This window comes from Solea solea, chromosome 13 (assembly GCF_958295425.1).
Source record: "Solea solea chromosome 13, fSolSol10.1, whole genome shotgun sequence".
Taxonomy (NCBI): Eukaryota; Metazoa; Chordata; class Actinopteri; order Pleuronectiformes; family Soleidae; genus Solea; species Solea solea.
In genome coordinates, this window is record NC_081146.1 from 26,020,508 (window position 1) to 26,045,074 (window position 24,567).

Genomic DNA, 24,567 nt, shown 5'->3' on the forward strand with positions numbered 1-24,567 from the left:
TGTGTACTTTTACTTAATAATGTTATGCTGCAACCTTATATTTAATTTCTCTTTTTTTCTATACTTTGTTTTTATTTTTATTTCTAAACTATTTTTAATCAATTGTTTTATTTTTATTTCTGAAATTGCATGTTTTTATATTATTTGTTTCCAATTCTCACTGTTAAATGTTTGTTTTATGTAAAGCACATTGAGTTGCCTTTGCATATGAAATGTGCAATATAAATAAAGCTGCCTTGCCTTAAATTGTATGTACTTTTACTTAAAATGTGTGTACTTTTACTTCATAATTTGTGTACTTTTTCTTAAAATGTGTGTACTTTTACTTCATAATTTGTGTACTTTTACTAAATGATTTGTGTATAATGTGATTCATAGTCTGATTATTCCTGCATAAACATCACAATTCCACAAATTCTTTTTTATTTTACACTTGTCTAGTTTAATCTAGTTTAGTCTAGTTTAATATAGTTTAGTCTAGTTTAATATAGTTTAGTCTAGTTTAATCTAGTTTAGTCTAGTTTAGTTTAGTGTAGGATCGTTGGTTTTGTGTCACGTTAACTCATTTAACTTTTTAATTCCAAGTTCTATGGTCACATGGTGTCATGACTGATATAATGTCCATGTTTGTTTGCAGAGGACCACACTGAGGCCTTATTGTCATCACTGAAATCATGTTTTAACAATATGAATGTGACAATATAGAGCAATACAGCCCCACCTCTGGTCCACAATCTTAGAATAGTTTTTGAGCAACTCCTGGTTCCATGTGGTCTAAATGAGTGTGTAAAAAGTAGTGGAATGTTTTTTGGTTTTTTAAAATCAATTCTAAGTTAAGTGGTTTTTGTTATACAGTCTCTGGATGTATTAAAAAAACCAAAAGTTAAATAAAGGTAAACCCCTTAAACAACATTCGGCGAGTCTGTTTCCCCTTAAGTCTCCCCTTAATTCCTGACTCGGAAGCTGCAAACGTGAAGCGAACTTCAGCGCCGTCAGGAAGAAGGTGGGCTCCCTGTCATCAGACGTCACAGCAATTAATCCCGCCCTCGTCCAGACGTAAACTGACGTTGATATGTGACTTGATTTAAAAGCATGTGAACGCGCGCGCGCACACACGCGCACACATACACACACATGAAAGCACCTGGATCTATTTTTAAATGTTAAAGTTTAGTGAAAACGTTTCGATTTATTGTGAAACTCTTTTGCTGTTGCTGACGTCATGATTATTTTTTTATGAGTGTGTGCGTGTGTGTGGACTTAACTCGTGTCTGTGTGAAGCGTTGCTAGGTTACGGAAGACAACTGTCACCACAGTACTGAACAAAATTACAGAGAAAACACGAAAAATAATCTCTTTTTTTGCCTTTTCAACTTTTCAATATGCACACACACACACACATATATATACATATATACACATCTATATATATATATATATATATATATATACATACGTATATATGTATGCATGTGTGTATATATACATATTAACTAAATGGAGTTTGGTGTGGGAGGGCAAAAAAAAATCTTGATATTTGACTAAATCAAACCTCATAGAGAAAATCAGTGATTTTAACATCACACACAGAGGAGTTGTTGATCCACTGCTGCCTCCATCACTAAGTTCAAATGTCTTATTTGGTCAATTCGGCTTACCTCAGATTTACTTCAGTGACACAAAGTGACCACACGAGGCAGCAGTAGACCAGCAGCCCCTGTGTCCCCTTGAGCTAAAATCACTTATTTTCTCTATGGGGTTTGGTGTGGGAGAGTGAGTGGTTTACAAACTTCAGTGAGATAAAAACATGTTCTTAAAGACATCATAGACTTAAACTGACATAGATTTGATGAGGTGTGTCTTTTGTTAAGTGGCTAAAAAATAACCATCTGGCCCCTGACAAAGAAAACACAAACAGGTTTTAATAAAAAACAATTTTATTTTCTTTAAAAAATAACCCTCCCCGCACTATCACATACAGAGCCAAAATAATACGCTCCCACGTTCCTTTCATTCAAATCTACTGGGAAGTGCTGTGACAACGACAGTTGTTGATCAGTGGCTTCAGTATTGCTTCGTCAGACAGTGAGGCTGCGTGGAAACGTGGACTCTCCTCTGTCCACGTGATGCATGTCTGGGGGTGGGGCGGCGGATATTTTGTCTCCGCCCCCGCCCCCTTTAACAAGGTGCTTTGTGGCTTCAGTGAGTGAAGAACTGCATCTGGGTTCAGTGGTTCTGCTGGGAAACACTGATCACTTACTTCTTCTTCTTTGTTTTTTTTGAGGGTCAGAAACACTGGCTACCAACTGTGAAAGGCCCGGCAACCGGTGAGTCCACATACACAACAGGTTCATATTTTTATATTTATATATACAAATAATCACCTCGGACACGACGACGGATCATCATTAAAACAGTGAAACAAAAAGGCCATTTTCATGATTTCAGCTCATAAACATGATCTAAAACCAAACAATCTTTTTTCATCCCTTTCGTCTCAAAGAGGCTCGGAACCATCGAACGTGATTTGAGGCGCTTAAAGGACGACTGAGGCGACGTCCACACAGCTGCGTTTTCATTTAACAAACAAACAAACATGTGAATTCTGCTCTGGATTTGAAAACTCGAAGGCTGCACTTTAGTCTGGACGAGAGGAACCATCACGCAGTTTTCTGCTTTTTCTTGACGTAGAAAAAAAACATGTTTTTTCAGCAACAGACGAACAAAATGCTAATTTCTTCTTTGTCTGCTTCATTTTTGGCACTAACGCAAACCAACATTTCACTTTCCTACCGTTTTTTACGCTTTTTACGATTTGTGATGTTTTCAGCAGGTTTAACTGCTCGTGTTATTATGACAGCGTCTTTACTTTAAGTTTCATCTCCAATCTACAATAGTTTCCATCTGCAGACGACAAGAGAAGGGGCGGGACTACAAGTAGGCTGGACTATAGGCATGGGGCGGGGACAAATACATTTTTTTTGGCACCGCTGGATATGTTTATTGTTGACACAACTTGAAAGAGGAGGTGGGGCTACAAGTGGGCGGGACTATAAGCAGGGGGCGGGACGTCACTCTGGCAAAATTTTGCAGAACTGACAAGAAGTCGACAAAATAAAATAATAAAAAAACAAGCAGTATCATGTGATATAGTTGACGGTTACATGAACTGCAGGAAAGGGGGTGGGGCTAGAGGTGGGTGAAACTATAGGCCGGGGGAGAAATCACACAGAATCACGCGTGAAGACTGCAAAAAAAATAATTTTCTTTTAAAAAAGAGCAGTATCACAGGATTTGGTTGACAGTAATGCAAACTGCAATATGGGGGCGGAGCTACAAGTGGCCGGAATCCGCAGAATTTCAAATTGCGAATAAAAAAAAAGTATCTCACGTGATTTGATTGACGGTTATGCAAACTGCAAAATGGGGCGGGGCTTCCACACTTTAAGTTACGTCCTTCACTCTGCAGACAGACCCGTCCTGAAAAATACGACTTTTACCCCGACTTCTCATCATTTCGGGAAAACGAAGCTGTAGAGGAGAATCTGCTTCCTGTTTACACCTGAGCGTTCACATGACACCGCTGTCCTCAGGTGTCCTCAGGTGTGGACGTGCGGAGGCGGAAGACTTTTCTGATCGCAGAGCTGTGTGGACGTGGCCTGAGCTGGAATTTTGAGACGTCTCCACAGTGCCCTCGAGGAAACACTGACACTGTCACAATATTCATCATAACAACAACAAAATAAAAGATAAAATAAAGCAGTCTTAATAACCGTCACACAATCGAGGCAAAACGACTGACAGGCAGTGGTGAGCGCGCGGCTCCTACCTCTAAGAAAATGTTAAGGTGGCTCAGAAGAAAATCCAGTACAAGAATAATTACATGCATTTCTTTTTCTTTTTTTTTACCATTTATCCAGAAAGTGACAAGATGTAAAAGGGATAGTTCAGGTTTTTTTTTGTTTTTTGTTTTTTTAAAGTATGGTCAAGTATAGTCAGTGCTGACTGAGCTGTGAGCGCCCCCTGCTGCTGAGACCCAGCCTGGAGGCTCATTTCTCAGAGAAAAAACATTTTAGCAAAAGGGAAATAAGTACATGTTCACATCTTTATCTCACTGTTAGACAAGACTTTTCCAACAGGAAACTGAAGTTTGTAAACCACTCACTCTCCCACACCAAAGTCCAGAGAGAAAATCAGTGATTTTAACATCAGTGAGTGGGAGAGTGAGTGGTTTACAAACTTCAGTTTCCTGTTGGAAAAGTCTGTCTCACAGTGAGATAAAGACGTGAACGTGTTCTTAAAGATATCGTAGACTTAAACTGACGTAAATTTTAAGACACACGGGTCTTTTGTTAACTGGCAGCCATGTTCTCACTCAGAATGAGCCTGTGTGTCTTGGCGGGTTCTCAGCAGCAGGGGGCGCACACAGCTCAAACAACAATAACAATAATGTGTCAACACCTCATACAAGCACACTTTAAAAAACCTCCTGAACTGTCCCTTTAATAGCTGCCCACCCTGTCCATTGGAACAATCCCAAACGTGTGTCGCCCACGCACACAGAGCACCAGAGGGGTTCGGCAACACAGCTGAGGACTGGGGCAGGGGGCGGGGCTACAGGTTCAACGTGACAATCAAGACGGCGAGGACAGATGATGAAGTTGATGGAGATGGAGACATGTGATCAAATGAGGGGATCAGAGTGTGTGTGTGTGTGTGTTTTCTGTCATAAACACTGACTTTGTCAGGACCAGTCATCCTCATGAAGCCCAAAACCTGGTCCTACTGAGGCAGAACCTCATTTCTAACGAACTGGTTAAAGTTTGGAAGTCTGGTTAAGTTAGGAAGGTTAGGGGTAGTCATGAACTGGTTAGGGTTAAGGTTAGTGATAAGGCTTAGTTTAGTCTGTCCACATGAATTGAAGTCAATGCAGAGTCCTCAGAAGAATAGCTGCACAGTGTGTGTGTGTGTGTGTGTTGGAATGTGTCGAACGATCAAAGCGAGGTCGACGTTTAAAGCTGCAGTGCGCAGGATCTTTTTTCCGTAATTGCTGATCAATAATTGGGTTGTAACCTGCTCTGAGTTCCATTAACATCCAAACTTAGCATCAGGTGAAGCTTTGACCAATCACAGAGCAGTTTAGAGACAGAGGGGGCGCCTCCTAGTGGCTGTTCTACTACAGCTACATTATATCCCCGATGAATCAGAAGAGACTTAAAATCTGCTCCGAATTCATCCGCCATGTTTTCAAAAATCATGACAAAGCACGCTTTCTTCGTTTTTGTTTGACTAAAACGTGACATCATGATAAAAGAAACTCACAATAAGTGAAATTTTTGTTGTCTGGATGATCAGTGCTCAACTCACCAACATACAGTCTTGGTGATTTATTTTGAAGTACCACAACCACAAGGGGAGCCAGCATCTTTCAAGTCATTCCAGGACTTAAAAAGAATCTTATTCATGATTCTTGTTTTCCACAAAAAAACAATCATATGCGTGATGCTAAAATAATTTACCAAAATTTAGGGTAAATCATTTTTATGCGTTTTAAAGATCGTAAGAGTTTACGGCAGATTTTTACAATTGTATCGTAAATCGGGATAATTGTGACATATTTATAAGAAAAGCAGCAAAAATATATTTGTTTCTGAAAATGTGCACAAATACAAACAAATGTAGTTATGCACGTTTTCTGAAAATGGTAACGGAAAGCCCCGCCCATTTCTGCTGAAAATGTAATTTTCAGTGTGTTTTTGTGACATTTAAGTTTAATTATTACGATAATGTTATGAATCTCCACTTTCCTAACAGCTGTAAACCAAATTTATAGTTTAACAAACTATTTTTCCGAGTGACCCCGACGTCGACTGCAGCTTTACGGTAGTGCTGACCTCGCCCGTCGCCATGGTTACATCTTTGTTTGGAAGGCTGTGAGTGTGAACATGTTGACGTCGTCAAACGTCAGGAGAGACAAGTTTTAAAAACAAAAACAGTTTGTTAAAAAAAGAGAAAAAGAAAAAGTGCCTCGTCGTTGTTCGATGCGTACAGAGATGAAAGATTATCTTCCTGGTTAAGTGCCCGGCTAACGGTGGTTGGCATCACTTTTGGCTGGCTAATAATGCTGGTTTAGGTGCATGGGGTGCAAGTATAATCGACACACTCTAATGCTAATGGTCCCTCTATCATTATGCTAAGCTTGTGGCTACGGGCTAATTCTGTCAGGGACTTGCTAACAGCGCGGTGGCGCGCTACACTCACCCGTCTCTGCTCATGTAAAAGAGCAGAGGGCTCGCCTCACGTGTACTACGAGAAATAATAAAAAAAATAAAATCAACAAATGTAGTATGTGCAGGACTGGCGGCACCTACATGCTAACGCTAAGTGCTAATGTACCAAACCTCAGACTCGTCAAGGCTGTTTTTAAAAAAATAATAACATTATTAAAAAAACATGAACATAGTTCACGGCTACGTTTAAAATGATACGTGTAAGTGTGCGAGTTCGGAACCACGCCTCCGGAGGATTCCGCCTGTTAAAGGGTCAGTTCAGGGTTTTTTCTTCTGCTTTGTTTTTGAAGTGCGGTCGTACGAGGTGCCGACAGGCGGTTACTTAAGAACACGTTCGTGTCTTTATCTCACTGTTAGACAGACTTTTCCAACAGGAAACTGAAGTTTGTAAACCACTCACTCTCCCACACCAAAGCCCATAGAGAAAATCAGTGATTTTAGCTGGCGGGTACACAGGAGCTGCTGGTCTACTGCTGCCTCGTGTGGTCACTTTGTGTCACTGAGGAAAATCTGAATGAAGACTTTCAAACGTCGAATTTTACTTAATAAGACATTTGAACTTAGTGATGGAGGCAGCAGTGGATCAACAACCCCTGTGTGTGTGACGTTAAAATCACTGATTTTCTCTATGGGGTTTGGTGTGGGAGAGTGAGTGGTTTACAGACTTCACTTTCCTGTCTAACAGTGAGATGAAGAGGTAAACGTAGATGTCATAAATGTAGATTTCATCCATAGTTCTGCACCGACTGTGTGTTGGCATCTCCTACAACCACAGATCCTGAACTGTCCCTTTAAGGGTTTTGGAACACTGGTAATCCTGCGTTGCGATGGATGAAGAGGCAGCTTTGACGCGGCAGGTAAAAGTTTCCTTCCTGCCTTTTTTTTTGTCTTCCTCTTATCCGTATTGTGTATTTACACACATCGTGTGACGATAGTGTACGATACAGTTACATAATAATAATAATAATAATAATACCCACATTTAAAAAAAAATTCAACATAAAAAGAGCAACAGTCCTGGTAAAGTAATGAGAACAACAACAACAACAATAATAATAATATTCATAACCTTTGAGTGCATGAGGCTGCAGAGTCTGCCTGTGGTTCACAGGGAAGAGGGGCACATGTTTGAGTGGCAGCTCTGTGGAGCAGGTTTAGTGGGCAGTCGTCAGGAATAAGGGATGGGGATGAGGTGGTGGTGGTGGAGGAGTGGGTGGAGGTCGTCCGCCCACTCATGAGGGTGGAGGGCGGGGTTTGATGGTAGAGTGACGGTGGTGGGTGGAGCTCAGGCGAAGTACATGGTCCTCAGGGTGTCATGGTGGATCTGAACGGCTTTGGCCAGCGCCTGCGGGTCCCGACCGTTACTCTGACCGGACACGTGGCTGCCCTCGCCGCTGCAGAGACCACGACAACAGGGAGAGAAGACACACACACACACACACTACAAGGTCAGGGGGCGGAGCTTCCATCACACTCGTCAGTTTGTATCGGAGCATTTCTGCGATCGCTCGAGGAGGAAATGTTGAATTCAGTTTGTCAGTTTTAAATAATTGAATGAATTACGGGTCATTACAACTTAGTTTTTGGAAAAACTGACAGTCCTAAAACATATATATACACAGTATATAGTAATAGGATTCTTTTCTATTAGACAGAAAATTGGTAAAAACAAGCCCCTCCCCCTCCTCCTTCCAAACACCTGTTTCTAATTGTCAAACTGGTGAAAACCGAGAAATCAACATGTTTTAAAGCTGTGTTTTTCTAGAACAGTTGATGACAGACAGTGAATGTTTGGTGTGTGAGTGTTAGGAGGCTTTCAGCAGCTCCCACATTTACATCTGTGACAAACGGCTGTGAATTGACAGAGATATGACAGTTTTAAAATCAGTACTTTCATTTAAGTGAAAAACGTCTCAAGTCTTGTGAGCCGGTAAACGTTTCAACCACGTCTCTACGTTAAAGTATGACGACACTGTGATGCTCCAAAGTGGGCGAGGATCAGGTCATTTTTTCGACCATTTCGACATTTTAACGTAAAAACTGAGGATAAAAAAAAAAAAAAAGGGGTTAAATAGTGAGAAACTGCACGGTCCCGATGAAGCCACACCCACCTGTCGTGTTCTTTGTCCACCAGGTGGTAGCGAGCGCGGAAGGCCACGAGACGAGCGTAGTAGGCGGGAGCGGGGATGGACACTGAGCGTGTACATCGCACATACGTGTGGCACAGCTGGTACGTGAGGATCTGCAGCTCGTCCGCCGTGAAGCGATTGTCGTCCCAGAGGACGTAGTAGTGAGACGGTCGGCTGGTCCCCTACAGGCCAGAGAGGGAAGCACACGCAAGCAAACCTGTTCACGACACTTTTTACATTACATGTTACATTACATGTCATTTAGCAGACGCTTTTATCCAAAGCGACTTACAATACATTTTTACAAACACTATCAAACTATAGATACGACAGTCAAGATAATCATTCATTTTTAATTCAAAAATATATTTTGTGTGAAAAAAATAACCAAGAAAAACTAAGCAAATTTGGTTTCACATAAAAAAAATTATCTTGATTGAGAAAAACATAATTTTTTTTTATGAAAAAAAATGTAAAAGTATTAAAAACTGAATAAAAAAATAGGCAAATCTTTTGGGTCAATTCAGGAAAACTAAGCAGAAGTTTATACTGCATGAAAAACGTTGACTCACTTCAGAAGCATATCGTTATTTATTATATATTATTTATTAAAACAAAAAGATCAAATATATTTAAGAATAAACTGATTTGATCTGTTTTAACATTTTTTGTTAATTCAGGAAAACGGCAAAAATTATTTCATATAAAAGTAATATAGAAGAAGTTAACTAAAGATTAGATTAATTAATGGTTTATTATATAAACTACATTGTATATAAAATTAAAACTGAGAATTTATTTTATTTTATAAAAAATGTTCACATGTGAGAAATGTTCTTGTTTATTTTTAAGAAAACAGAGCATTTTTTTTCTCCAGGTGCAAACAGACTGTTTAAAACCTCAGTTACCCAGAATGCCGCAGGTGTCTTACCTGTATGCCCGCATGACTGCACAGGTAGAAGTCAAACTCAAAGGGATGAGTGATGCTGGTGTCCACTGTGGTTCCTGCAGGAATATTCCCACTCTTCCCAATCTGTCAAAAACAAAGAGATGAGGATGAGGATTACGAAACAGGTTTATTTTAAAGAAACAAGTGAAGGTGAAGAATGAAAACTATCTCACTCGTTCAGACTTGTCGGCACAGAAGAGGCGAGTGTGGTGACGTTTCTGCACCACGATGTAGGTGATGCCGGGCTGATAATCTTTCTCCAATTTGATGCAGGCGTCTCTGATCGCCAACAGCTCGTAATGAAGAATCTACACAAAAACAACGACATGTTCAATATCATTATCTATTAACTAACACCATCATAACATAGACTTAAAGGCGACATAGACCGGAAGCTCCAATTAACGCTGCTGTTGTGTGTGTGTATCTGCGTCATTACCTCGTTTATGAAACCCTACATTTTCAGAACGAACAGTTCAGCCGCTGCTGAGAAAATAGGGCTTTTTTGTTTTCCTGGGCTCTGCGAAGCGGAAAGGCACTTCCGTTTGCTGATGATGTCATCAGGAAACCTCACCACTCCTCTCACCACCGTAGCTCCTCCTGGTGCGGGCACTAGTCCGGGCACATCCGGTTGCGTACATTCAACCGCAGAAGAAGAAGAACTACTCTCGTTGTAGCTGCCGAGATGCAGAGCATCCATCGTGCCACAGGGGGAGCTGCGTATCTGAGAGCTGACGTGCTAATTACGTCACTTCCAGGTACCTGGCCAATCACAGGACAGTGGGAAAGCTCTCGTTGGCTGGCCAATCACAACACAGTCTATGTTCTGGGGGTGTGATTTTGGTCTGAAACAGCGCGGCTGACGAGAGCGTCAGGGGGGAGATATTTTGATCGTTTGCAGCAACTTGGTGGTTTTTGACCATGAAAACAAGTTATATATATATATGTAAGTAGACCTCAATAACTAACATATATGTGTGATACAAGCATTCGATGTCACCTTTAAACTGATGTAGACTTTATTTGATAGTGTTTTGGTTAAGCAGTCAAAATTCTTTTTTTGTATATATAAAACTGAATTTGTAAACCACTCACTCTTCCACACCAAACCTCATAGAGAAAATCAGTGATTTTAACATCACACACACAGGAGTTGTCGATCCACTGCTGCCTCCATCACTAAGTTCAAACATATGATTTTGTCACTTCAGCATTTAAAATTCTGTGTTCAGATTGACATCAGTGACACAAAGTGACCACACGAGGCAGCAGTAGACCAGCAGCTCCTGTGTTCCCGCAAGCTAAATCACTGATTTTCTCTTTGGGGTTTGGTGTGGGAGAGTGAGTGATTTACAAACTTCAGTTTCCTGTTGGAAAATGTCTGTCTAACAGTGAGATAAAGACATGAACGTGTGCTGACATAGATTTCATGAGGCTTAGGCTGGTTCTGGCGTGTTACCTGTGGCAGTTGTCCCTCAGGAACACCATCTCTGTAGAAAATGATCCTGGTGGGTTTGAAGCGAGTCGACTTGTAGAACTGAATCAACAGCTCACGCACCATGTACGACAAATCTTCAATGATCTCCTGCCGCGGCCTCTGCACTCGCACCGTGGCACAGTATCTGCTGGGGTGAGCGTCCATACTGCCTACCACCTGACACACACACACACACACATACACACACACACACAGAATAATAATGACTTATTTGTAGCACTTTTCAAAAGCATGTTTCCCACAGTAGAAAAAAAAAAAAAGTAAAAACAGTAGAACAGCAGAATAACAAACAATATATAAATAAAACTACAGACCAAAAACAGTAAAAAGAATAAATACTTAATTAAAAGGACTTTTTTTTTTATCCAAAACTGAAATAACTGCTGCTTATGATCCTTTAGAATGTTAGCAACATATTGGTGTGACTTTAAAACAAGTTTACTTTTTAAAAAACAAAGTTTATTTTACATGTTAGTGACAAAAAATCTTATTTTTACTTTAAAATGAAAGAAATGAATACAAATAGTAAAAGGTTAACAACATGTTTAATAATTTTCATAAACGTTAATAACATATTTAAACATCTCCTGGTGACATCAGAAACATTAGTTTGTTTGTTTCTTAATTTATTTTTGCGGCCAGACGGAAGGCCCCGCCCACTTTCATTTAAGAAAAACAGTAAAACTCAACTCTAAAACAGACTTTATACCTTTTCAATAATATTATGACACATTTTTATTTTGGCCAGAAATACTTGCCCTATATTATGTTTTTTAATCTGTATTATTTTGGGATGTTAGCACCCCCTACAGGCAGGGAGTGGAAAGTATGAAGTGGACCGCTCCTCAGTGGTGAGTCTGCATTCCCTCTCTCTCGCTCACTCCGCTCCCTCTCTCACTCCTCTCTCTCTCTCTCTCTCTCTCTGTGTTGCTCCTCTCTCTGCAACTCCAGTGTTTGTCATAATTGCTAGGCAACAGCACTCAGCCAATCAGAGCGGGGCTGCTGAGGTCAGAGGCAGACGAGGGCGGAGTCAGTGATGAGGTCACTGAATGTTCTCTGACGTGCTCAGCTGCAGACGTTTGTTTTGACTCTGTAATCATGTGTTTTCATCACTGATTTCATGAACAACAAATGGAACAGGTTTGTCTTTTATATTATTATTATTATTATTATTATTATTATTGTTATTTTAAATGAGTAAGTGAACCTCCTCTTCTGAGGTTATCTATGCCAAAAGCCTGATTTGGAAAAATGCAGAGAAGTGGGCTGAGAGCTGAGTGAGAATATGTGAGACTTACAGCAGTAATGGAGGGTTTCTTTCCGTCTCCAGCAGGAGGATGAGTGACGTCTGCTCCCAGGAAGATGACGGGCTGCTGAAACACTGCTGACCTGAGAGACCACGTACAACAACATGTTATTTCATTCATTTTATAATTCATTCATTCATTTATTTTAAAAACACAATCACCACAGGCTGATGATAATGAACTCTACGATATCTTTATCAACATGTTCATGTCTTTATTTCACTGTTACACAGACTTTTCCAACAGTTTCAGTTCAGTGTTTTCTGTTGGAAACTGAACAGAAAACACACCAAAGCCCACAGAGAAAATCAGTGATTTTAGCTCACAGGGACACAGGAGCTGCTGGTCTACTGCTGCCTCGTGTGGTCACTCTGTGTCACTGAAGTAAATCTAAACTAAGGATTTTAAAAGCCAGTCACAAAATATCACATTTGAACTTAGTGATGGAAGCAGCAGAGGATCAGCAACTCCTGTGTGTGTGATGTTAAAATCACTGATTTTCTCTATGGGCTTTGGTGTGGGAGAGTGAGTGGTTTACAAACTTCAGTTTCCTGTTGGAAAAGTCTGTGTAACAGTGAGATACAGACGTGAACATGTTCTCAAGATATAAACCACACGATAAAACTTGAATTCCCGCCAGTTTACACGTAACTAAACCCCCACTGCTGCTGCTGCTGCTGCTGCTGCTGTTGTTGCTGCTGCTGTTCTTCTCTACATGTTTGCAGTGCAGTCACTGACCGTTGATGAGGCACCAGGATGTTGTTGATGCCTCCCAGCTTCACGTTGATCTTGAGGCAGAGGTTGGACAGAGTCTGAGGCGACGTCTTCACCACGTTCTTCACCTGAACACACTGGGTGGCCATGCCAAGGAGAGTGTCGCCCACACGCTTCACCTCCGCTGCAGAGGTAAGTTTTTAAATCGTGAGTCTTTTGTAGATGCTTTACGACCATTTTAGACACGTTTTATGTTCATTACTGAATAAATTGTCAGTATATAGTGACATCAGTGTTTCATCATGACATACAGTCGCTCACCATAGACGGGAGTTTTCCCAGGCAGGATGACGATGATGAGCTGAAGACCAGAGTAGGTGTTCTTCAGGTGTCTGAACATGGGCTCCACGCTGTCCGCTCCCTGGGCGTATTTACAGAAGCAAGGCTGACCCTGGATTGGCATCCCAGCGTCCTTGGAGATCTTACGCAGCTGGTCAGTGAAGTTCCTGAGAGGAGAGCAACGTTTCCTTTTAGCTAAAACTAAAACTCTGTTTTAATTCTGTAATTGTTGACGTTTGTTCTTCAGAGAATCAGAGCTTCTGTTGTGTTGGACAATCAGACAGAACTCATTTTCTTGAAGAAAATGTACTTTTTTGGACAAAGAAGTTTCTGAAAAGATGTTTAGAACATAAAAAAATATAGCAAAGATTGTTTATTGCGTTTTTGCTTGGGAAGATGCTTCACTCTGAATGGATTAGAGACTCGGAACACTGTGTACATGGGGAATATTAAATATAATAATAATACATTTATATAGCACTTTTCATGAACTTAAAGTCACTATGATGATCCACGATATCTTCACAACATGTTCACGTCTTTATCTCGCTGTTAGACGGACTTTTCCAACAGGAAACTGAGGTTTGTAAACCACTCACTCAGAGGTGGGTAGTAACGTGCTACATTTACTCCTACTAACTACATTTACTAACTTTTTGGATAAACTGTAATTTTAGGAGTAGTTTTATTGCAAGATACTTTTACTTCTACTTGAGTAATTATTATCTTAAAGTAACAGTACTTAAATATGGAGCAGACAAATGTTCTTATTTTACAGCAGTTATTGTCTATTTTATTTACTGTGGTATATTTACCCATTTTATTTATACTATTTTTATATTTTTAGTCATCAGTACCACTTCTTATTTTTAGATTCTTAAGTTCCCTGCCAGTCCAGAACTGGTATAGGAGTACTGTGATAGGAGAGAATGTGGGTGTTTTTGTAATGATGTGAATTTTTCCTTTCTTGACTAATGGCATGTATACAAACTTAAGAGCAACATGTATAAAAAAAATGTTTCTTTAAATAAAAAAGTTTATTAATAAAAAAAAAGTAACAGTACTTCTACTTGAGTATCTTTTTGGCTACTCTACCCACCTCTACACTCACTCTCCCACACCAAACACCATAGAGAAAATCAGTGATTTTAACATCACAGCACACTGGAGTTATTGATCCACTGATTCAAATGTCTTATTTTGTCAATTTGGCATTTCTTTCTCGCTTCTTTCAGATTTACCTCAGTGACACAAAGTGACCACACGAGGCAGCAGTAGACCAGCAGCTCCTGTGTCCCTGTGAGCTAAAATCACTGATTTTCTCTATGGGGTTTGGTGTGTTTTCTGTTCAGTTTCCAACAGGAAACAGAAAACACTGAACTGAAACTGTTGGAAAAGTCTGTCTTACCGTGAAATAAAGACGTGAGCACGTTCTTAAAGATGCCCCAGACTTAAGCTGACATGCACAGGAGCCCAGTAGAGGGCGCCAACTACTAGAACTACTGTTGTTGTGGTGTGAGACAGCTACATTAGCAGTGGCTTCAAACACTGCTGCAGGTAAAGCGATAATGCCACGGCTTGGTGTCACTGGTTCTTACTTGAGCACCTCCTCTCTGCACTGTTTCTGTGGAGCGAAGCAGGCGATGGCCCACACTTTGATCTCGATGCCGTTATAAAACTGCTTCCCCCTCATGTCCCACACTCCCTGGTTGGGAGTAGCTATGGCACGATTCTGTCAGAAAGGTTAAACACACAGATTATGTGGACAGAGAACACACTTGTAAATCTATTTTTTTAAATGATTTTTCAATAGAATAGTTTTTTACCCGTCCTCCGTACTGCAGGATGGGAGCAGGGAGGACTCTGCCCGTCACTTCAGCCATTTCGTCTTTCACCTTGATCCCAAACTCTTGAATGTACGGGTCCAGGTTAAAGTTAGCGTTCTTCATCTATGGAGAGTCAGACTTAAGAATCTCACCGTCTTTATGATTCACATCTGAAAAATCACTTTGTCAAACGCTCTGTGTGGACGCAGGTGGTTTTCATTTGGAAACAGTGTTATGGTGATGTAGCCTCAGTGTTGTGGTGAGATGTATCCTCAGTGTTGTGTGGTGATGTAGCCTCAGTTGTGAGGTGATGTAGCCTCAGTGTTGTGGTGATGTAGCCTCAGTGTTGTGGTGATGTATCCTCAGTGTTGTGTGGTGAGATGTAGCCTCAGTTGTGAGGTGATGTAGCCTCAGTGTTGTGGTGATGTATCCTCAGTGTTGTGTGGTGAGATGTAGCCTCAGTTGTAAGGTGATGTAGCCTCAGTGTTGTGGTGATGTATCCTCAGTGTTGTGGTGATGTAGCCTCAGTGTTGTGGTGAGATGTATCCTCAGTGTTATGGTGATGTAGCCTCAGTGTTGTGGTGATGTATCCTCAGTGTTGTGGTGATGTATCCTCAGAGTGTTGTGGTGATGTATCCTCAGTGTTGTGGTGATGTAGCCTCAGTGTTGTGGTGATGTATCCTCAGAGTGTTGTGGTGATGTATCCTCAGTGTTGTGGTGATGTAGCCTCAGTGTTGTGGTGAGATGTAGCCTCAGTGTTGTGGTGATGTATCCTCAGTGTTGTGGTGAGATGTAGCCTCAGTGTTGTGGTGATGTAGCCTCAGTGTTGTGGTGATGTATCCTTAGTGTTGTGGTGATGTAGCCTCAGTGTTGTGGTGAGATGTATCCTCAGTGTTCTGGTGATGTAGCCTCAGTGTTCTGGTGATGTAGCCTCAGTGTTGTGGTGATGTATCCTCAGTGTTGTGGTGAGATGTATCCTCAGTGTTGTGGTGAGATGTAGCCTCAGTGTTGTGATGATGTAGCCTCAGTGTTGTGGTGATGTAGCCTCAGTGTTGTGGTGAGATGTAGCCTCAGTGTTGTGGTGATGTAGCCTCAGTGTTGTGGTGAGATGTAGCCTCAGTGTTGTGGTGATGTATCCTCAGTGTTGTGGTGATGTAGCCTCAGTGTTGTGGTGATGTAGCCTCAGTGTTGTGGTGATGTAGCCTCAGTGTTGTGGTGATGTGTGGTTGTGTGACCTCGTCCACTCACCAGCCTGCTGATCTCCTCCTGCCTGTCCGGTGCAGAACGAGCTGTGGCTTTGATCATGGTGGACGTCTGATTATCCGTCAGCTTCTTGATGCATCGCTGTCCTGCTACAATGTTACACACCTGCAAAAAAGCAAGAAAAGGCAAATATAAAGTAAAACAATGTGTAAATTTAGTTTTAAATAACGCACCGTATCAACCTCCAAACTACTTTCATGACTTTTCTTTTCGAAACACAGGAGTATAAAGGATTACATTTTAACACTTAATGTAAAGTAAAAACACATGGTCAGTGATGACTGTAACCGTGTTCTCTGGAGACAGTGTAAGTCAATGATGTCTTCAGAACATGTTCACGTCTTTATCTCACTGTTAGACAGACTTTTCCAACAGGAAACTGAAGTTTCTCTATGAGGTTTGGTGTGGGAGAGTGAGTGGTTTACAAACTTCAGTTTCCTGTTGGAAAAGTCTGTCTAACAGTGAGATAAAGACGTGAACATGTTCTGAAGACATCGCAGATGTATATTTTATTAAGTCTGTTGTTGATCTTCGGGTCATTTCAGTGTCTAAAGCTGGTTCCCAGCAGCAGGAGGCGCTCTCTGCTCAGTTAGCTTATACAACTACGACTCGAAAAACACCGTAACCATGTCTTCAACAGTTGACTACATGTCGTTAAAGAGTGTGAGTGTAAGTATTGCTTACCTCCAGTGGCAGGTAGGTGTGTTTCTGCTCCTGTCCCACCTGCAGACAGGGCAGGTGTGGATACTTGAGCTGCAGGTTGTACTTCTGCTTGAAATACTGAGCCACTGTACATTCTACTGTCTGACCGCTTTCCAGCTGCAGGGGAAACCTGTCAGGATAGGCAGAGACAAACTGGGCTCAGACACAGTTTCTGAACGAGGAATGTAACCGGACCAGACGTCGACACGTGATGACACATTTTAAAACCAGTACAGACATATGTACACAATGTTTTCTATTCTGAAATAAAATGATTTTGGTCAAACCTGTCGTTAACAAAGCTTTTAGTGCATAAAAGAACAAACTACTGGAACTACTGTTTCTCTATGTCATTTTTGACCCAAGTGCAAAACAATGAGAAAGGTGCAGAATATTAGCAACAGCATTTGTTTCTGTTTGACACACGTCATGTACATAAGGCTGAACATTTCATCAGCCACTGCTTTGATGATCGTTTATGCAGTTTAAGGTTTTATTTTAATCATTAAAACCACTTTGTGATTTTTCTGCTTCTTAAATGTGAATATTTTCTACTTTCTGTCATTTTTCAGCTTCTTAAATGTGAATATTTTCTCCTTTCTTTGCTCCATAAAACAAAAATCATTTAAACTCAAACTCAATTTTTAGGATCGAAGGGTCATATCATGACTTCTCGTGGACTCACGTCTGGTGACTGGCAGGACGACGGGTGACGTTACAAACGCGATACTTCCTCTTCATTTGTCCACAGTGCGTCACCTCCACTTTCAGACCTGACCACACGCCAGCAGGTAACAGAAGAAGCAACTCAACATCACAGACATGAAGAATATTCACATATCAAATTCACAAACTTTCAAGGATTTCAATGATCTTTGGGAACCCTGAAAATCACATTGGCGGCGGGAGAAATTGACCTTAATATCAACTTCACTTCTTTCCTGCATAAAAATTCAAGCACTTTCAATGACTCATGTCTACTCAGGGCAATTTTCAAAACCTTTCCAGGACTGCAAGGAGCAGCGTTTGATACCTTTGATCTCTTTGGTGAAGCGGACTCTCTGAGAGTCGGTCAGGGTCTTGGGCTGCTCGTCGATGTTACGAATGTCCAGAACTTCACACATGAACTCGATCACAGGCTGGGCTTTGTAGAAGGCCGTGGCCGACACTAGAGGGAGACAGAGAGCAGCAACAGGTTTCCTTTTGAAACTTTTAAAAATGCATTCACAAGGAGGTGGAACAACAAATATTTCACACTCTCTTTAGACTTATTTTATGTTTTATTTCTTGTTTATGGATATTTTTTATTTGTTCTTCTTTTGTGTAGAAGTATATTTAAAAAAAATGGAAATAACATTTCCAAACCAAAGTGAGATCCTTATACGCTAACTAGAAATTCTTCATGTTCATTTACACATTTTTGCTTCACAGAAACATAATAATATTAAACGCTGCTGGAGCAGAGTCAGTAAAACTTTATGTATTTATGTTGTGTATTTTTTTACTTAAAATACACGAGAAATCAAACGCAGACAAGAGAGAGAAAGTTAACCTGCCGTTTAGTCCAATTTTGCAATTATTAAACATGAAAAATCCCCTGTTTGACTCTGAACTATAGATTTTGAAACTTTAAGTAGATTTAAGAACTAAGTAAATTTTGAAACTTTAAGTAGATTTTAGAACTAAATAGATTTTGAAACTAAGTAGATTTTGGAACTATAAGTAGATTTTAGAACTAAGTAGATTTTGGAACTATAAGTAGATTTTAGAACTAAGTAGATTTTGGAACTATAAGTAGATTTTAGAACTAAGTAGATTTTGGAACTAAGTAAATTTTAAAACTTTAAGTAGATTTTGGAACAATTAGTAGATTTTAGAACCAAGTAAATTTTGAAAAGTAGATATGGAACTATGAGGAGGAAAAACAGTGTCAGAGTGAACTTTATCTTTTGAAGATAAAGAATGAATGAATGAATGAATGAATGAAGACGAGAAAGTGCTGAGTCACCCTTAAAAATGACTTGGTTTTTGTCATTTCCCTGCGTTTGTTCCCCCCCACTGAGACCTGGCTGCTGAGCTTCTTATTCAGTGACTCACCGTCAATGTTGAGCATCATCTTCCACATGGCAGGACGCACAGACTGATGGAAGCCAAACCACACCTCCCTGCCTCCACCCAGCGGGTGGTAGTATCCTTCAGGTGGGGAGAAAAACGAACGACCCACTGGAGTGTACCTGAGGAGGAGGAGGAGATGAAAGTGATGAAGGTGCAGAATGACTTCATCTCCAGTAAAGCTCATGTCTCATGGTTTAGAGGAAGTCATCTCTTAGTAATCAAAAAAAAAAGAAGAAAGAAAACCTGCAGTATGAGACTCAGGAACGGCGGAATATAAAAGGGATAGTTCAGATTTTTCTCAAGTATGGTTTTACTAAACACTGACTGAGTCAGTGCTGACTTCAGCGTTTGCAGTGCTGGGAACAGACATCCCACTCTCTGTGGAAAACATGGCTGCCAGCTGTGAGACAAGAGGCTCACTTTAACATTTACGATGTCTTTAAGAACATGTTCACGTCTTTATCTCACTGTTAGACAGACTTTTCCAACAGGAAACTGAAGTTTGTAAACCACTCACTCTCCCACACCAAACCCCATAGAGAAAATCAGTGATTTTAGCTGCGGGGAACCAGGAGCTGCTAGTCCTCTGCTGCCTCGTGTGGTCACTTTGTGTCAAGTAAATCTGAAGGATTTTAAATGACGAATTTGAGGCAGCAGTGGATCAACAACTCCTGTGTGCTGTGATGTTAAAATCACTGATTTTCTCTGTGGACTTTGGTGTGGGAGAGTGAGTGGTTTACAAACTTGAGTCTAACAGTGAGATAAAGACGTGAACACTTCAACTGACATAGATTTGATGAGGTGAGATTTTTGTTAAGTGGTTAAAATCAGTTTTTCTTTCACGGATTAAGACACTGATACTCTAACTAAAGGTTATATTGTGACGCAGGTTTACCTCATAGAGGCCAAGTGACGCATGGCCACATCCAGAGCTTGGACTGAGTCGAGGGGAACCTGCAGGCGGCCACTGACCAGAGTCTCCTGCAGCAGGCGCCATGACACCTTGGCCAGCCAACGGATGGACACCTTGAAGATTCTGTCCTTACCCTCGCCGGGGATGGTCACCTCAAAATCCACCTGGAGCCAAAGACGACGAGTCATAAGTACATTTTGAAGTCTTTTTAACTGATCTAAAGTTGGACATTGTTGTCTTTGATTCTTGCGTCGGACGTCGCGCTCATGACTCTTCAGTGACGACACTCTCTGACCAATCAGTGACCGTCAGTCTGTTGACGTCGCCAGAGCAGTAGTCGTCAGAGCAGGAACTGAAGAAAACGCCGGGTACCAGGTTCTATCACTGATGCCGGGACCGTGTCGACGTAGACACAATGTCCACACGCACCCAGCGCTGCTCAGCGCTGAAGTGATGAAGTTCTGAGGTGTGAGCACTGATCGCCGTACCAAACACTCGTCTAAACGCAGATCCTTCATGTGTCAGAATGCAAACGTCGTCTCACAGCGAACACTTACCCGTTCACTGCCGATGGGCAGCGCTAGCACCGTGTAGATGTTCTTCTTGCCGTCGTACACCGGCTTCCTGTCTCCAAACAGCTGGGGCTTGAAGTGTTGCACCATGTACTCCACCACCTCCCTGCACGCACAACAACACAATAGACCGTCAATGAAAGCCATGGCCTGATCGACTTATTGATCGAGCAGATCCAGCTGCTGGGTGCAAAAGTATCTCATGGTGGGGGACATTTTTCAATGTGTGGTGCCTTGGCCTTCACTATAGTGAGGGGGGATGAGCAGTCAAAGTGAAAAAGGGGGAAAGGTCAAAGGTCTTGACCTTCGCATGCCTTCCTGAATCCTTTGTCTCAAACATGAAAGATGAAGAAAAAGCCGAGCTGAAAAGCTCTGAATGTCGGAGGCAGCACAACAAAGTTGATCGCGTTTTTCTCGAGGACTGAAGGTTTTTCTGACGTCAGCGTTAAACTCTGTTTCATTACAAATAAGAGGATTAGTGATGAGGTAGTGAGGTTCCTGTTCACAACTGAGTTAAACTCTGGAAAACCACTGCTGTTTCTACATTTGGTCAAAAACACAGAGTTAGACGAGGAGACGTCACTAAGTTCTGGTTCCAGGCCGAAATAAATCATGAATAATCTCACAAATGAATGTTTTTTATTTATTTATTTATTTATATGTTTATTTCAGTCATGTCAGTTAGATCACTCATCATCACACATCATCTTAGTGTAGTCCACACTGTAAATGTTCATCCTGCTGCTCTACTTTTATATTAGTCACTGTCACTTACCCAATAACTTATTTTTGTGAAAGAAATGCAATCAGTATTTTAAGCACTTTATCCAAAGGGCCAAAGTCGGGCTCCAGTCCATCGTTTTTCAATGTTCTAAATATCACAAACGGTCTATGAGTGACAGTAACGAGACGTACGCATGAACAATCCTGTGTGAGGCGACACGACGGTCGCAGAAGGGTTAAAAAAGCAGAAACACCACAACGACAGTGGCGTTGTTTTACCTGTTGACTCGCCGCGGGCACTTGTCAGGTTTGATGTCCACCTCATAGTGGAACACGTCCATCTTTGGGATCTCCACCTCAAAGTAGTTGGCCAGCAGCTTGATGGGTTTGCCCACGGTGCCCATTCCTGGCCGGCGCGGGGCTTGGAACACCTGCTGCAGCGGTGGAGGGAAGACCCCCATGGGCACTGGACACACGGACAGACGCGGGGACAGGTGAGGGGGACGACATTGACCAGGAGGTTCAGAGGAAATGAGGACAGTGGGTCAAAGAGTGTGACGAGGGAAAGAACGCGTTAAAGCAGAGGTGGTGAACATCAGAGACAAGGGAAGTGGAGACATGGTCCAGGAAGACATGACAGAGAGACGGAAGGACAGGAGGAAAAAGTGTTAGAGAGGATAAGAGGTGATGGAGGAAAGAAGCAGGTTAGGTCAAATGAGGACAGACAGGGGACGGAGACAAAAGAGAACAGAAGAAAATGTCATTTACAAACTTCCACCAAAATGGTAATAACTATGTTCACACAGTGAAAACATGGCCGACAGCAGGGACTTTAGACACTTCACCAAAGACTCAACTAATAAAATCTGCCTGAGTTTAAGTCTACGATGTCTTTTGTTAGTAAACCACTCACTCTCCCACACCACACCTCATAGAGTGATTTCAGCTGTGGGGACACAGGAGCTGCTGGTCCTCTGCTGCCTCATGTGGTCACTTTGTGTCACTGAGGTCAATCTGAACACAGAATTTCAAATGCTGAAGTGACAAAATAACTTAGTGATGGAGGCAGCAGTGGATCAACAACTCCTGTGTGTGATGTTATAATCACTGATTTTCTCTATGGGCTTTGGTGTGTGAGAGTGAGTGGACTTAAACTGATTGACTGAGTGACTAAAATTTGTTTTGTTTCACTTTTCTCCGTTTTTTTAAAAATAATTTCTTAAATGTGTGCATGTTTTGTACATGTTTATTCACGTGTTTGTTTTAGATACAGTTCCAATTTACTTTCAATATCTTGTATTCATGTTCGCTGTATTCAATTCTACCTCAGGTGAAGTCCTACACGTCTGTCTGTGTTGTTTATATCTAATTTGGTTTAGAGACAGTTTTAAAACCACTTTGTGTCCAATTCCAATATCACACCCTTGACTATAAACCAGTAAGATTCAGTATTTTTGGACGGACATGATTTTGTTTTACCTGAGGTCTTCAGGTCAGAGGCTGTTAGTTTTTCACAAAACAAACTATCAAGCCTATGTTCTCTTCTTATGTTACGTTCTGTTCTTACTCACGTTAAGTTCTGTTCTTATGTTACATTCTGTTCTTACGTTCTTACTTATGTTAGGTTCTGTTCTTACTTATGTTACATTCTGTTCTTACTCACGTTAAGTTCTGTTCTTACGTTAAGTTCTGTTCTTACGTTAAGTTCTGTTCTTACGTTCTGTTCTTATGTTACGTTCTCTTCTTACATTCTTACGTTACATTCTGTTTTTAAGTTCTGTTCTTACGTTAAGTTCTGTTCTTACTTATGTTAGGTTCTGTTCTTACTTATGTTACATTCTGTTCTTACTCACGTTAAGTTCTGTTCTTACGTTAAGTTCTGTTCTTACGTTCTGTTCTCATGTTACGTTCTCTTCTTACATTCTTACGTTACATTCTGTTTTTAAGTTCTGTTCTTATGTTAAATTCTGTTCTTACTTATGTTACGTTCTGTTCTTACTTATGTTACGGTCTCTTCATACTTACGTTACGTTCTGTTCTTACGTTCTTAAGTTACATTCTGTTTTTAAGTTCTGTTCTTACTTATGTTACATTCTCTTCTCACTAATGTTAGGGTCTGTTCTTACTCATGCTACATTCTGTATAAATTACCTTTAATTAGTTATTTAAATATTAAACTCCTAAAACTTTCTGACCAACTCTGGACCGTGATATCGTTTCAGCTCCTCCCTACAAACTGGTTACATCGCCGTTGTCGTTTGTTTGTTTTTAAATATCAACGTCTTTAAGAACAAGTGTGAGCCGGTCGGGACAGGAGGTGTAGTACAGAGGCGGGGGGTCCAGGTCTGAGTCTGTAGCTGTGACTTCAGTGTATGAGGGGCCCAGCGCCTTAACCTCTGGGTCCCCAGAGAACAGCCCTCCTCCAGCACAACAAAGACCCCAGCTGCCCTGCTCCTCTGTCTCACACACACACGGCTGTATGATGGAGGGAGCGCCCTCGCCACGGCGAACACACACTGATGCACACAAACACAGGGGGCCCCCCTCCGCATTCCCAGCCTCACCATGGAGACACCACGGCAACACGTTATTGTCATGGATATCGAGGGACCTGTGTGTGTGTGTGTGTGTGTGTGTGTGTGTGTGTGTGTGTGTGTGTGTGTGTGTGTGTGTGTGTGTGTGTGTGTGTGAGGGGGCTGCTGATGGTCACTGCTCTGAAGAGACCTTGGACTTTTTGGTCTCACACCAACGCTGCAGTGGAAATCCTCCAACACAAACTACATTAACTACTGAATCACATTACATTGCAACTAATTAGTATTTTCATCAGAAATTAATCTGTCGATTATTTTCTCCATTAATCGAGTCATCGCTTGGTTCAGAAAATGTTGAAAAATATTGATCAGTTTTCGTCAAACCTGGAAATGATGATGTTCTCAAATGTCTTGGTTTTTGTACACAAACCAAAAAGTTTTAATGATTTCTTTGTTTAATGGAGCAAATGTCAAATATCGATATCACAAACTCCAGTATCTACCGATATACATATATATATATATATATATACATACACACACACACACACACACGTATATACATATATACACACATTAGAATGGTTTAAGAACCAGAATCGTTGCCTTCAGAATAGTAGCGACCTAAAGATTCTCTCTCTCTCTCACACACACAGGAAAACAATGACACACACACACACACACACACACTTC

At 41.2% G+C, this 24,567-nt stretch overlaps 1 protein-coding gene across 2 annotated transcripts in view; it reads right to left on the reverse strand.

The window, feature by feature from the left end:
• Nucleotides 1–1,919: 1,919 nt before the first annotated feature.
• The window catches only part of ago1 (argonaute RISC component 1), a 28,165-nt gene continuing 5,517 nt past the window's right edge, over nucleotides 1,920–24,567 (reverse strand). The window contains exons 2-19 of one of the 2 annotated variants that reach the window (XM_058647384.1): nucleotides 21,620–21,806; nucleotides 20,603–20,723; nucleotides 20,028–20,209; nucleotides 19,115–19,251; nucleotides 18,051–18,185; nucleotides 17,703–17,790; nucleotides 17,000–17,147; nucleotides 16,301–16,420; nucleotides 15,053–15,175; nucleotides 14,825–14,958; nucleotides 13,209–13,393; nucleotides 12,912–13,071; nucleotides 12,165–12,255; nucleotides 10,828–11,022; nucleotides 9,542–9,676; nucleotides 9,351–9,452; nucleotides 8,402–8,601; nucleotides 1,920–7,684 (exon numbers count right to left, since the gene is read on the reverse strand). In XM_058647384.1, coding sequence (XP_058503367.1) covers nucleotides 7,576–7,684; nucleotides 8,402–8,601; nucleotides 9,351–9,452; nucleotides 9,542–9,676; nucleotides 10,828–11,022; nucleotides 12,165–12,255; nucleotides 12,912–13,071; nucleotides 13,209–13,393; nucleotides 14,825–14,958; nucleotides 15,053–15,175; nucleotides 16,301–16,420; nucleotides 17,000–17,147; nucleotides 17,703–17,790; nucleotides 18,051–18,185; nucleotides 19,115–19,251; nucleotides 20,028–20,209; nucleotides 20,603–20,723; nucleotides 21,620–21,806 — 2,552 coding nt within the window. In that variant the 3' untranslated portion in view covers nucleotides 1,920–7,575. The other variant, XM_058647385.1, reaches the window with a different exon arrangement.